This window comes from Microcaecilia unicolor, chromosome 1 (genome assembly GCF_901765095.1).
Source record: "Microcaecilia unicolor chromosome 1, aMicUni1.1, whole genome shotgun sequence".
In the NCBI taxonomy this organism is placed as follows: domain Eukaryota; kingdom Metazoa; phylum Chordata; class Amphibia; order Gymnophiona; family Siphonopidae; genus Microcaecilia; species Microcaecilia unicolor.
In genome coordinates, this window is record NC_044031.1 from 102,505,797 (window position 1) to 102,520,919 (window position 15,123).

General features: G+C 45.9%; 1 protein-coding gene across 1 annotated transcript in view; it reads left to right on the forward strand.

Moving 5' to 3' along the window:
- The window catches only part of ARMC4 (armadillo repeat containing 4), a 445,023-nt gene that overhangs the window by 91,663 nt on the left and 338,237 nt on the right, over positions 1-15,123 (forward strand). The window contains 1 exon segment of the mRNA XM_030199274.1: positions 12,139-12,255. Within this exon segment, the coding sequence (XP_030055134.1) occupies positions 12,139-12,255 (117 nt within the window).

Below are 15,123 nucleotides of genomic sequence, written 5' to 3' on the forward strand. Positions count from 1 at the left end.
TGAGAGAGGAGAGGTAGTGAGGGGTCTTAGAGTGGATGCATTTAAAGGTCAGTAAGAGGAGTTTGAACTGTTTATGGAAGCGGACAGGGAGCCAGTGAAGTGACTTGAGGAGTGGGCTAGTGTGGGCATAACGATTCTGGCGGAAAATAAGTTGAGCTGCAGAATTGTGGACAGATTGGAGATGAGAAAGATGATTGAGCGGAAGACCAGTGAGAAGTAAATTGCAATAGTCCAAGCGAGAAGTAACAAGGGTGTGAATAAGGGTTTTGGTGACGTGTTCAGAAAGGAAGGGGCGAATTTTGCTAATGTTGAAGATAAAGAAGCGACAAGTTTTGGCGATTTGTTGAATATGAGCAGAGAAGGAGAGAGAGGAGTCGAAGATGACTCTAAGGTTATGAGCTGAGGATTCAGGGAGGATATGAGAGCCATTAACAGAGATAGAGAATGGGGGAAGAGAGGAGGAGGGTTTAGAGGGAAAAATGAGAAGTTCAGTTTTAGCCATGTTTAATTTGAGATGGCGTTGAGACATCCAGGCAGCAATGTCAGACAAGCAGGCAGAGATTTTGTCCTGGATTAAGGTTGAGATTTCAGGGGTGGAGATGTAGATCTGAGAGTCGTCAGCGTAAAGATGGTAATGAAAACCATGGGATGAGATCAGGGCATCAAGGGAGGAGGTATAGATGGAGAAAAGGAGTGGTCCAAGGACAGAACCCTGAGGCACACCTACTGAAAGCGGGAGGGAAGTTGAAGAGGATCCACCAGAGTGAACACTGAAAGTACGGAGTGAGAGGTAGGAAGAGAACCAGGAAAGAACAGGGCCCTGGAATCCAAGCGAGGACAGCATATCGAGGAGTAAGGTGTGGTCAACAGTGTCGAAAGCAGCAGATAGGTCAAGAAGGATGAGGATGGAATAGAGACCTCTGGATTTAGCCAGAAGCAGATCATTAGAGACTTTAGTAAGTGCAGTTTCAGTAGAGTGAAGAGGGCGAAATCCGGATTGAAGTGGGTCAAGAATAGGTTGAGAAGAGAGAAAGTCAAGACAACAGCGGTGAACGATGCGTTCAAGTAATTTGGAGAGGAAAGGGAGGTGGGGCGATAGTTGGAGGGACAGGTAGAGTCAAGTGAGGGTTTTTTAAGGAGTGGAGTGGCAATAGCATGTTTGACGGTCGTAGGAACAGTTGCAGCGGAGAGTGAAAGATTAAGGATGTGATAGATGACAGGGATGATAGTAGGAGAGATTGTGTTAAGTAGGTAAGTGGGGATGGGATCAGAGGAACAGGTAGTACATTTAGAGGAGGAAAGAAGAAGGGCAGTTTCTTCAGTAGAAGCTTCTGAGAAGGAGGAGAAAGAAGGAGAGGAAGGAGAGTAGGGGGTGTTGACTAAGGGAGAGAGAGGTGGGGAGGGTTTGGATGAAAATTGAAGGTTAATCTTACGGATTTTATCATGGAAGTAATCAGCTAGAGTCTGTGGAGAAAGAGAAGGGGGAATAGGAGATGGAGGTACTTTGAGAAGAGAGTTCAGTGTGGCGAAGAGAAGTCGAGGGTTAGAACCTAGGGAATTAGTCAAATGGGTGAAGTAATCCTGGTTGGTAAGTGAAAGGGCAGACTGGAAGGAGTTCAGCATGAATTTGAAATGAGTGAAGTCGGCAAGGGTATGGGATTTAAGCCAAGAACGTTCTGCTGAGCGGGCGCAGGAGCGAAAATAACGGATTCTAGAGGTTAGCCAAGGCTGGGGTTTGGTACGCCTAGTAGGACGGGGCATGAGAGGTGCAAGAGTGTCAAGAGCAGAGGAGAGAATAGTATCGTAGGAAGAAGTAGCTTCATTCACAGACTTAGTTAAGGTGGTGGTAGAGAGAAGGTTAGAGACACAAGAGGATAGAGTAGAGGGGTCGATAACTTGAAGGTTCCTAAAGGTGGGGGATGAGATTGGGTGGGACTGGGGAGGAGGGTGCTTAAGATTGAAGGTTAGTAGGTGATGGTCGGATAGGGGGAGATCAGAGGAATAGAAGCTGGAGGGAGAGCAGTTAGAGGAGAGGATAAGGTCGAGACAGTGACCATTTTGGTGAGTGGGTGCCAAGGAGCACAGTTGAAGATTGAATGAGGATGTTAGAGCAAGGAATTGGGAGGCATAGGAGTTGGATGGATCATCAGCGTGGATGTTAAAGTCCCCAAGGATGATGGAGGGGATGAAGGATTATGAAAGAAGCAGAGCCAGGCGTCGAAGTCAGTGAGGAAGGATGGAAGAGACTTATCAGGGGGGCGATAAATGACTGCTAGATGGAGAGGCAAGGGAGTGAAGAAGCAGATAAAGTGGACTTCAAAGGACGAAAAACAGTGAGACTGGGGTGGGAGAAGAGGTTGGAAGTTGCAGGAGGGAGAGAGCATAAATCCAACGCCACCGCTGCGGTCGGCAAGACGGGTGTGAGAGAAAAGATAGCCACCAAGGCAAAGAGCCGCAATGGAAGTAGAGTCATCAGGGGAGATCCAAGTTTCAGTTAAGGCAAGTAGATGGAGGGAACGAGAAATGAAAAGGTCATGAATGTAGGGAAGTTTATTGCAGATGGAGCGGGCTTTCCATAGGGCGCAAGAGAAGGGTAAGGAGGAGGGTGGAAGGAGAGGAATAGAGATGAGATTAGAGCTGTCGCGATGTGGTCTGCATAAGTAGAGAGAGGGCAGAAGAGGAGGGCCAGGATTGGGATTGATGTCACCGGCTGAGAGTAAGAGAAGGAGTAAAAGAGAGCGGAGGAGAGTAGGAGAGGTGTGGCCATGAAGGCGTCAAAGACAAGAGGTACTCAGGTAGAATGGGGAAGGCAAAATGGAGGGAAGAAACAGATGAAGATTAGAAGCTGAGAAGGAAGAAGGGGGTAGGAGAGAAGGTGAGGTGATGAAGTCAATGGATGGGAAGTGAGTTCCTGTAATGGAGAGAGGTAGGGGGGGGTGAGGAAAAAGATTAGGAAGGGACAGGATTAGGAAGAGGATATGTATAGGGGCCATATATAACGACTGAGGTACTTTCAGGTGCTAGGTGGGAACAATTGAAACTGTAATTGAAATTAAAGGTGCTAAGTAGAACAGCAGGTGAGCGTCAAGTCAAGGCTGTACAGGGGTAGGAACAGGAATAGGAGGACCGAAGGCTGGAGCAGGTGAGGCTGAAGACCGAAGACTGGAGCAGATGACTCTGAGGATAAGCAGGACTGGAACAGGGTAGAAGGCTGGAGCAGATGAGGCTGAAGGCCGAAGGCTGGAGCAGATGAAGCTGGAGCAGATGAAGCTGAAGATAAACAGGACTGGAACAGGGGCTGAATGCAGGAACAGATGAGGCTGAAGGCCAGAGGCTGAAGACCGAAGGCTGGAGCAGAAGAGGCTGGAGCAGATGAGGTTGCAGACCGAAGGCTGGAACAGATGAGGCTGAAGACCGAAGACTGGAGCAGATGAGGCTGAAGACAAGCAGGACCAGGACAGGGCTGAAGGCTGGAGCAGATGAAGCCGAAGACCGAAGGTTGGAGCAGACGAGGCAGAAGACAAGCAGGACTGGAACAGATGAGGCTGAAGGTGAGCAGGACTGGAACAGATGAAGACGAGCAGGACTGGAACAGAAGGACCAAGGACTGCAGCAGATGAGGCCAAAGATAAGCAGGACTGTAACAGAAGGACCGAAGGCCGGAACAGATGAGGCTGAAGACAAGCAGGACTGGAACAGATGAGGCTGAATATGATGCTGAAGATGAGCAGATGAGGCTGAAGACAAGCAGGACTGGAACAGATGAGGCTGAAGATGATGCTGAAGATGAGGCTGAAGAAGAGCAGGACTGGAACAGATGAGGCTGAAGATGATGCTGAAGATGAGGCTGAAGAAGAGCAGGACTGGAACAGATGAGGCTGAAGATGATGGTGAGGATGAGGCTGAAGACAAGCAGGATTGGAACAGATGAGGCTGAAGATGATGGTGAGGATGAGGCTGAAGACAAGCAGGATTGGAACAGATGAGGCTGAAGATGATGCTGGAGATGAGTAGATGAGGCTGAAGACAAGCAGGACTGGAACAGATGAGGCTGAAGATGAGCAGGACTGGAACAGTTGAGGCTGAAGATGAGGCTGAAGACAAGCAGGACTGGAACAGGAGGACGAAAGGCTGGAGCATTTGAGGTTGAAGACAGGCAGGACTGGGACCGATGAGGCTGAAGATGATGCTGAAGATGAGTAAATGATGCTGAAGACAAGCAGGACTGGAACAGATGAGGCTGAAGGTGATGCTGAAGATGAGGTCAAAGACGAACAGGATTGGGACAGGAGGACCAAAGGCTGGAGCAAATGAGGCTGAAGACAGGCAGGACTGGATCAATGAGGCTGAGGATGGGCAGGACTGGAGCAGAAGGCAGAACAGCAAGGCCGAAGTGCTGGCAAGGATCACAGCGTGAAGAGGATCACAGGACCTGAGGGCCAGAGAGAGAGGACCGACACAGGACCGACATAAGGCTCCCAGGAATCACTTCCGAGTCTCCTCAGCTCAAGCCCAGCAGCAATTCGAGGACACCGATGCCAGCGCCGATGATCTGTTGTACCTGTCGCCGCTTCAGCCGTTAGCCGTCATTGTCAGCCGCCTCGTGATCTCACCACAGGCCGATGCCGCTCCGGCCACCACACAGCGGAGCGAAGGAAGAAACCCAACTGCCACATGGCTACCTACGTTTATTTGCCTGATCTGCCGAACACCTTTGTCTGAAATCCCGTGCCCGTGCTGACTTTATACATTTCAAATTCTTGCTGACCTTCTTCCAGTCTACTGTTTCACTTGTCCATCAGGACTACTAAATCCAGTTGACGAACTCTCTTGGCTCAAATCCTTGAACTTTGTCCTCAACGTGTCTTCACCTCCAACCCCTGCTTCACTTTCTCCCCAGACTCTGACTGAGTACTTATATAATGAGGTTCACAAGATTAACCTTGAGCTTTCAAACAAGTTGCCTTTACCTCTCCTACCCCCAGTCCATTCTCTCAACCCTCTGCCTCCTTTTCTGAAATCACTGAAGAGGAAACTGCATGTTTTTTTTCCTCCTCCAAACTGACTACCTGTTCCTCTGATCCTATTCCCACTGATCTACTTAGCACTATCTCTCCTACTGTCGTCCCTTCTATCTGTCATATCCTCAATCTTTCTCTTTCCACTGCAACTGTTCTTGATACCACTCCTCAAAAAATCTTCATTGGACCCTAGCTGTCCTTCTGTTGCCCCATCTCCCTCCTCCCTTTCCTATCCGAGCTGCTTGAATGTGCTATTCACCACTGTTGTCTTGACTTTTTCCATCTCAGACTATTCTTGATCCAATTCAATCTGGCTTTCGCCCTCTTCGTTCAACTGAAACAGCCCTTGCTAAAGTCTCCAATGACTTGTTCCTGGCCAGATCCAAAGGTCTCTATTCTATCCTCATCCTTCTTGATCTGTCTGCTGCTTTTGACACTGTAGATCACTGCCTACTCCTTGATACACTGTCCTCACTTGGATTTCAGGGCTCTGTTCTTTCCCGGTTTCCTTCTTATATCTCCCATCGCACTTTTAGTGTATACTCTGGTGGATCGCCCTCCACTTCTATCCCATTATCATTTGGTGTACCTCAGGGCTCTGTATTGGGACCTCTTCTTTTATCCATCTTTACTTCTTCCCTTTGTGCTCTGATCTCATCCCATGATTTTCAGTATCACCTTTATACTGATGATTCCTAGATCTACCTCTTCACACCAGAAATTTCAGCAGGAATCTAGGCCAAAATATCAGACTGCCTGTCTGACATTGTTGCCTGGATGTCTCACCACCATCTGAAACTAAACATGACTAAAACTGAACTTCTTATCTTCCCCCCCCCCCCCCCCAACCCACCTCTCCTCTTCCCCCATACTCTATCTCTGTGGATAACACTCTCATCCTTCCTGTCTCTTCAGCTCGTAACCTTGGAGTTATCTTTGACTGCTCTCTCTCTCTTTGTCTTTACATATCCAACAGACTGCTAAAACCTGTCGTTTCTTTCTCTATAATATCACCAAAATTCATCCCTTCCTTTCTGAACACACTACCAAAACCCTTATCCACACTCTTACCTGCTCTCACTTAGACTATTGCAACTTGCTTTTCACAGGTCTCCCACTAAGCCATCTCTCTCCCCTTCAATCTGTGTAAATTTCTGCTGTACGACTTATATTCCACCAGTGTCACTATGCTCACATTAACCCTCTCATCAAGTCACTTCATTGGCTCCCTATCCATTTCCACATACAGTCAGACTCCTCTTATTGACTTACAAGTGCATTCACTCTGCAGCTACTCAGTACTTCCACTCTTATCTCTCCCTACACTTCTCCCTGGGAATGCCATTCATTGTGTAAATCTCTCTTATCTGCACCCTTCTCTACCACTGCCAACTCCAGACTCCATTCCTTATATCTTGCTGCACCATATGCCTGGAATAGACTTCCTGAGCCAGTACGTTAAGGCATCTTCAAATCGCTAAAAACCCAACTTTTGGCTGCTTTTAACTCCTAACCCCTATTCACTTGTTCAATACCCATGTTTCTTTTATCATTCCCACTGTAAGTAATTCCCTTATCCCTTATTTATTCAGTTTGTCCTGATTAGTTTGTAAGCTCTGTCAAGCAGGGACTGTCCCTTCATGTTCAAGTGTTCAGTACTGCGTATGTGTGGAGAAGCATAATCGAAAGGGATGCCCAAGTTTTGCTGAGGACGTCCTCGCAAAACGTCCCGGTGCAGGGGTGGGGAAACCCATATTATCGAAACAAGATGGACGTCTATCTTTCGTTTCGATAGTACGGTTGGGGACGCCCAAATCTTCACATTTAGGTTGTCCTTAGAGGTGGTCGTACCTAGACTTGGTCGTTTCTGATTTTCGGTGATAATGGAAACCAATGACTCCCATCTCAGAAACAACCAAATGCAAGCCCTTTGGTCATGGGAGGAGCCAGTAGTCTAGGTGACTTAGCACCATTGATTGCACCAGGCTGCGAAATATATCCCTTGGGAAGAAAAGTTTTACTCTTTTGAGTTTCCACATTGAATGGAACATTTTCTTTGTTGTATTCTTCACGTGGCTTTCAAGTGTGAGATTACGGTCAATGGTAACTCCAAGAATTTTCAGGCTGTTTGAGACAGGAGGGGAAAAGTTTGGTGTGATTATAGTGGTGAATTTACTTGTGTTATGTTGTGATGAGAGGATAAGACATTGTGTTTTTTCTGCATTAAGTTTTAATTGGAATGCATCCGCCCATGAGTTCATGATTTGGAAGCTATCGTTGATGTCATTAGTGATTTCTTTTAGGTCATGTTTGAACAGGATGTAGATCGTGACATCATCTGCATATATGTATGGATTGAGGCCTTGGTTGGCTTTGGCCAGAGGTGTCATCATTAGGTTGAAGAGGGTAGGGAAGTGTGGTGATCCTTGGGGAACTCCGCATTCAGGTTTCCATGGAACTGATGTATTGCAAAAGTATAGATGCATGACCATATTCAAATCTTGCTCAAATACAAACTGTACAAGTAAAGTGGCCCAGCCTGAGACTTGCTGTTACGAAGAATCCAAAATAGCTGATATATCCAAAGCTGATTGATGATTTCCCCCCAAAACAAGTAAATGGCAAGTAAAATATCCTATTTACTGGGAGAATAGAATCCTGTGGTAAAATAAAACCTCATTTAGGTATTTTTAAAAAGTGTCCAAGGATTGTGACCCCAAAACCTTTGGAAAGTTAAGCAAATGGAGATTCAAATGTCTGAAGTGATTTTCATACTTCTCCAACTTTCTTTTTTTTAAATTATTTTATTTATAAGTTTCACAATTATACATCAAGAAACAATCTTAAATAGAAAAGTTTCATATTAAAAAGCAATTCTTACAGGAAGCAAAGGACAATTCCAACTAAAGAATATGAAATGAAAATTGCAGACCACAATTGGAAGGATTCCAAGAATAGAAAATATCAGAGAACTCTTACTGAGGAAAAATAAAACAATTATTAAATCTGACATATAGGCATTGAAAACCACAACCCACATATTAATACTCCATGAACTCAGACTTTCACTGTAATCGTTTCTACACCTGATTTTTTACTGTGAATGAAAGTCTGCAACTCTATTGGATCATAAAATATATATGATGCTTCACGCAGTTGAATCTTACATTTACATGGGAATCGTAAGAAAAATTTGTACCCAACAGTCAAGATTTCCTGCTTCATAGCAAGAAATTATTTTCTACCCTCTTTTTTTTTTTCTACAAATATCTGGAAAAATTCTAATCTTATATCCAAGAAATTCTACATTTTGAAAACAAAAATGCAAGCGCATCACTGAGTCTCTATCTTGAGCAAATATGAAGAAAACAATTAAATTGGCAGTCCCAGTCACAAATTCTCCAGAAGCATCCAACAAGCCAGTAACGTCTATTTCAGAAGATGATCCTTCCCAAAAAGTGGGATATAATATATATTATATAAAGGGGGCATAGTATTTTCCAGAAATTTTAAAATGTCTTTTAAATACTTAAGGGAAACTTCTCTAGGTGCCATTGAGATTATTCAAGGAAAATTCAAAATGCATAGGTTTAAAGACCTAGCTCTGTTCTCCATAAATTCCAACCTTCGATGAATAGCCATCCTGTCCACCACTAGAGAGGATTGAGTACTCTTAATAGATTTTATCTCTTGATCTAAATTAACAACATTTCTTTTCAAAGTATTAATTTCAGACTCAGTAAACTGTGATTTATTCAAAGATTGAGAAGCAGTTTGTGCAAAACTTTCACAGTTTGTGCATAAATTCCACTGCCTTCCATAGATCTTCAAGAGTGACTACAGGTGGCTTAAGCAAAGGAGAAACAGCAAATGTTGACAAAGAAGTCACACCTGCACTTCTAGCTCCCGATTCAGGTGGACCAATTGTCTCTCCTGGTCCTTGTGGTTCCGACTCCAATTCTGCTTCACTTCGCTCAGCTGCTCGACTGGGGATCTCCCGCAGGGTCAGGGCCATCATAACTGGCTTTTCCTGTACCTGACTCCTTATCAGAGCTTGAAGAGCCAGTGGCATGGATGGAGATAACGGGCTCAGCAATACATCACTGCCCAGCAGTGAGACAATCTCTGCTCCATCTGCCAAAGCAGGAACACCCAGAAGTGAATAGGAAACTGTGATAAACTGCTCCATGGACCGCTGCCCCACGGCCAATGGAGTTGGCGTCAGATTGGAGGGAGATTCCTTACTCTTCCCCATCTTTTAGGCAAAAATTCAGAGGAAAATATTTTAACAGTAGAAATTCACGGAGCATTATCACAGTGTTTCAGTGTCAGTGGCCATCTTGAATCTGAAATCCATACTGCTCCCACTTTCGATGTATTAATGCTTTATCCTTAACCAATGATTGCACAACCTCAGTATTATTCTTTAAAGATTTTACAAAAGTTTCCAATTATAAATGGTGATCAGTCTTCAAAGTCTCCAACGTCTGGGCCAGAGAACCACATGAAATATTAGAAGAGCAATTAGCAATGGAAGACTCCAGTTTGGTAAGAAGACCCCATATAGCACCATGGGTTACCTCTCCTGGACTTTGGAATTCCTCAGTCTTCGATGGATCCTAAGATCGCACCGCCATTGGTTTATCATTGATCATGTCCCTGTTTGGATGAAAAGCATGGGTCGGGCTACTGTATTAGCTAGACGTGAGCAGTGGTGGATCTTTACTTTACAGACAGTGAACCCTCAGGGGCTCAATGAAAATGTGGAATGGAACACTATAATTTGACCTGGAGTGGTCTGCAGAGATGTTTGCAGCTCGATCTTCTGACTGTCTTTAAGCAGTTTGTATAAAGCTAGTTGTGATTATGACGTCATTTCCGACCTTACATGGATGCGGATGCCTTATAAGCCACAGGGGATAAGCAGGCATTAGGTCTTGCTTTGTTTTGTTGATTGCTTGAGAGAAAAAAGAATGAGGAAGAAAAGAATTATGCAGCCTTAACCCTTGCCCCTGAGGAAAGTGATTGAAACCCCGCAGAGTCGGGCGGTTTCAGGGGAAGGCAATTGATGAATGTTTCAGGGAGGCAAGATAGTTCTGCCAGTGAGGCAAGAATTTGTCAAGATAAGTGCACAGTTTTCACCTAGTATATACATTTTAAAAGTGATAAGCGATTTTATAGCACTGAGGTGATTTGGAAACATGAAAAAATGAGCATATGTTGCTCCACCCAAAAAATTTGTTAGAGTTACCCGATGAAAGAAGTGCTATGCTACTTTGTAGCAGCATTATTGACTGCAGTAATAGTGGTAAATATCTGAGGGTACTCTACATACATAAAAATTTCTATTATATTATACTGGTGTGAATTGTTTCAAGCACTCTCTTTGAGTTGGTGGCTACAAGTCCTGGTTTGTGTGTATATGTCATTGGATGTTACCAGAGATATTGATATTGTGGATTCGTTTTCTGCAGTATGGCTAGTGACAGGGATAAGATACCGGTAGTATATTTCACCAGTTCTGCAAGATTTACATTGGCTACCCATTTTATTTTAGGTACATTTTAAAGTACTCCTTTTGATACTTAAAGCATTGCAGTTAGCTGACCCATATTATTTAACACCTACTCTGAAAATGTACTGATCTATTCAACATCTTCAGACTGAAGATACCCAGCTCTTTTCTATTCCATCTGTGCACAAGACTCATTTTATAGAGACATGCATTTTCTACTTCTCTATTTCAGGTCTGATAGAGTGGAATAGTCTTCCACTATTATTAAGAACTAGAACAAATATAGCAACATTTAAGAGACAGCTGAAGATGTATTTACTTACATTTATTCAAGCAAGCCTATTCAAATGACCTAGACTAATCTTATGAACCCATCTACCTAACACATACCCATGTGACAACGACATTGACCCAGACTATATCTCCCACCTTTCTCCCTTCTCCATTGCCTATCTCTACCTACTCATCTCTTCTATTATTCTGGTATATTTAACTTTTACTTTCTCTAACAATATTCTGTATTCCCTATTACTATGTAAGCTGCATTGAACCTGCTTTGAGTGGGAAAGCGCGGGATACAAATGTAATAATAAAAAATAAATACACAGGCGTTCGGCTCAGTTTTGATCCAAGGTGTGAGGGATATTTGTTGTGGCCCACGTAAGAGGCTCTATCATTTTCTCTCTCTTCCCCCTGGCCTATTCCAACCCCCTTCCCGAACCTTCACCTGAGATGAAGCTCCGATATTGCCTTCCCCTCCCTCCCTCCCTCCCTCCCCTTGAGGTTAGAGGTCGGGGTTCCATATATGGCTGAAAGTGTGGATTGTGCCTGCCTGAAGATCCCTACTGGATCACCAGGGATGTTGGTAAGCCCAAAGGGGGGGGGGGGGGCAGTCTCAGGAGATGGCTGATCTAATGGACAGGGTCCATCTTGGAAGAAAAGTTTGAGAGGGGGCCAAAATTGGCAGGAGGGAGGGGAGAACATCAAAAATATCAGCTGCTACCTGGAAGTTATGTGGGTGCTGGCTGATATTTAGTGATGACATCCACATAGCTAAGTGACCAAAGTTAGGACTGCTTTTTATGTGGTTCTGTTTGATTGCTTAGCTATGCGGGCATCAGCGCTGAATAATGCTGGCACCCACTTAGCTGCCAGCTTCTCCCTGAATCTGCCCTCGGAATGGCCTTCTCTGGCCTATTGCAAAAATGGTTGCTCAGAGCCAATATTCAGTGGCACTACCCTGTTAAGTACTTCAGAGTATTGGTGGCTGGCACACAGAGCACAGTTTAAGTGGGCAGGAGCCCCTCTTGTCTATTTAAATCACTTTGGGCGCTGTTTACAAAGTAACATTAGCATTTTTAGCGCACGCTAACCATGTAAATGCCCATAATATTCCTATGGGCGTCTACATGGTTAGCGCTTGCTAATTTTTAGCATGCGCTAAAAACGCTATTGCGCCTTTGTAAACAGGGCCCTTTGAATATCGAGAGAATATAAATTTTAAAAACCTAGTGGGCTGGGAATTTTCTTTTTCATAGTTTAGAAACTGCAGATATATTTTTAAGAATAAATTTTACAATTAATATCATATTTTCTTTCAAGGGTAGGGATCCAGAGACTGAGGAAATTGACTATGAGAGGAAGGGTGAAATATACAAAGACCTTATGATGCTTTTAAGGGACATTTCACCAGCATTTGCAGAAGCTATGGCACAAGAGGTATGTTTTTTTAAAGATATGCAGTTTTTCAATTTTGCGTTTTCTAGGTAATAGTGTGTGAGGAAATAATTATTTTATAGAAAGTGGCTTCATTTTTGGAAAACTTTTTAACAGATTGTAAAGAACAACATATGGGCGACAATTTCTTTTTCCTTCATTGTTAATTTTGTCTGTGTAGTAGAGGAATTGTGATATGAACATTGTTCAAAATTTACAAAAATGAGTGAAACTTGCTTCAAGTAGTCCTTTTTGGACATGCTCCAACAAATTTTTACAGCGGGTATTGACTTGCTAATTCTTATTCCTGCTATTTCCCTGCAAACTAATGGGTAGTTTTACAAAGGCGCATTAGCGTCTTTAGCACTCGCTAAAAATAAGCTCGCGGTAAATGTTAGAGACCCCCTCAATGTAGACAGGCAATATTTGAAAGGCTAGCTGACGCATAAAGATGTGTGCACTGAGGTAGAGCCAGTGAATATGCTTTTCTGTGCTTAAATGGATAATTTATTGATTGCAGACTAAGGGACCCTTTTACTAAGCTGCGCTAAAAGGTAGCCTGTGCTATGGCTGGTGTGTGGGTTTACCCACGTGCAGAAGCCACTTTTAGCCTGGCTGTAAAATGGTCGATTTTTCATTCCTACTCTCTGACTCCCCCAACACATCACCAGTGTAATCGAAGCATGCGCAGATGCCAGAACTACCATGCAACACCTAAGCTAGCCCCACGGTAGTGCATTTTCTTGCACAGTAAGCATGCGTTAGTGCTTACCACTGCTTAGTAAAAGGACCCCTAAGATAGCTATTTATGTGGTCCCTCTAAATGGATATATACATCTAGTTATGCAATCCCCCTAAATGGATATATACATCTGATTATGTGATCCCTCTAAATGGTTATATTTTTCTGGACGTAACAGTTGATTTGGTCAGACAGTTCTGCAGAATTTGGAATCTAGAATCCAACTCCATTCTTCTAGGCCCATTTTTGTGCTGTTCCAAGCTGCATCCTCACAATAGCATTGTATGTAAGTTCTAGGTTAATTGATTCACTGTTGGGCTTGCCTGTTGCAAGTCCCTGTTGTCCTCTGGTGATTATTTTCCGAGAGCCTGGTAGCTATGGATTCCCATATGTGGGAAGATAATATCCTGCTTGTCCTCAGAAGATGTGAAGTTATTTCTCCGAGGACAAGCAGGCTGCTTGTTCTCACTGATGGGTTGACGTCCTCGGCAGCCCCCTCCATCGGAAAGTTTACTAGCAAAGGCCTTTGCTAGTCCTCGCGCGCCCATGCGCACCGCGCATGCGCGGCCGTCTTCCCGCCCGAAACCGGCTCGAGCCGGCCAGTCTTCTTTCGTCCGCACTCGGTACGGTCGTGTTACGCCGTTCGTGCCCCAGAGAGTCGACCTCGCGCGTCCTTTTCGACGTGTTTTTGTCCTTTTTTTCCTTCAAAAAAGTTCGGGAAGCGCTCCGGTAGTATTCCGGAAGACCCTTTCGGGTTTTCTGCCCTTCCCGTATTTCTTAGTTTTTGCCCCGTAAGTTTTCTTTCGTTGTCGGGGTAGGCCTCTTTTGGCCTCGGTCGAGATTTTTCTCCCTCTAAATTTTGGTGCTTCAATTTTCGCCATTTCGGCTTTTGATTTCGCCGGCGTGATTTTTCCGCCCATGACATCGAAGCCTTCCAGCGGCTTCAAGAAGTGCACCCAGTGCGCCCGGGTAATCTCGCTCACTGATAGGCACTCTGCGTGTCTTCAGTGTCTAGGGGCCCAGCACCGCCCTCAGAACTGCAGTCTGTGTTCCCTGTTACAAAGGCGGACTCAGGTAGCGAGATTAGCCCAGTGGAACATTTTGTTCTCGGGCTCTTCGTCGGCATCGGCACCGGAGGCATCGAGTGCATCGACGTCGTCAGCGTCCGGACCATCTTCCTTGGCTGCCGCTCCATCGACTGCATCGAGGCATCGGACCTCTGCATCGGCGCCGAGGCATCGGGCGACTGTATCGACGTCGGTGGTACCGAGACTTCGTCTGCTGATGTCGTCGGACGGAGGTGCATCGTCAGGAGTGCAGGTGAGGGCTGTCCATTCCCCTGCTGGTGGCGGTGAGCCTTCGGGTGGGTCTCCTCCTACCCTGAGGGCTCCTGCGGTACAGCCCCCCCGGGATCGACCCTCTTCGGTCTCGGCCCCGAGGAAGCGACGGATGGATTCTACGTCCTCCTCGTCGGTGCCGGGGAGCTCCGGTGACATGCTTCGGAAGAAGTCGAAGAAGCATCGACACCGGTCTCCTCCCCGCGTCGGCACCGAGAGCTCTGGGTCGCCGAGGGATTCGGCACCCAGCAGGCATCGGCACCGTGAGGACCGCTCACCCTCTGTTCAGGAGGTGTCGATGCGCTCCACTCTGGACAGCCCGGAACAGCCTCCTCGCCCGGAACAGGTTCTGGCGTCGACGCCTGCATCGACCTCTCAGCCTTTCTCTGCAGCCGCTCTAAACGAGAGCCTCCGGGCCGTTCTCTCAGAGATTCTGGGAGAGCTGTTGCGCCCTACCCCTCCGGTACCGGCGGTGCTTGCGCCTCCGGTACCGTCGAGCGTGGCGCCGGCTGGCCCATCGCCCAGGTTGAGGTCCCCGACGTCGGTACCGCGTGCGGTGCCGACCGCGGCCACCTCCCAGGAAGGCTCCCCGACTACGTCGGCGGAGGGAGCTTCGCCGATGCGGGCGAGGGAGTCTACCTCTCGACGCCCCCACCGTGGACGGGGTTCCACCGAGTCGAGCAGGTCGAGGTTGCAGACACAGGTCCGTGAACTTGTGTCTGACACCGAGGGTGAGGCCTCGTGGGAGGAAGAGGAGGACCCCAGATATTTCTCTGATGAGGACTCTGAGGG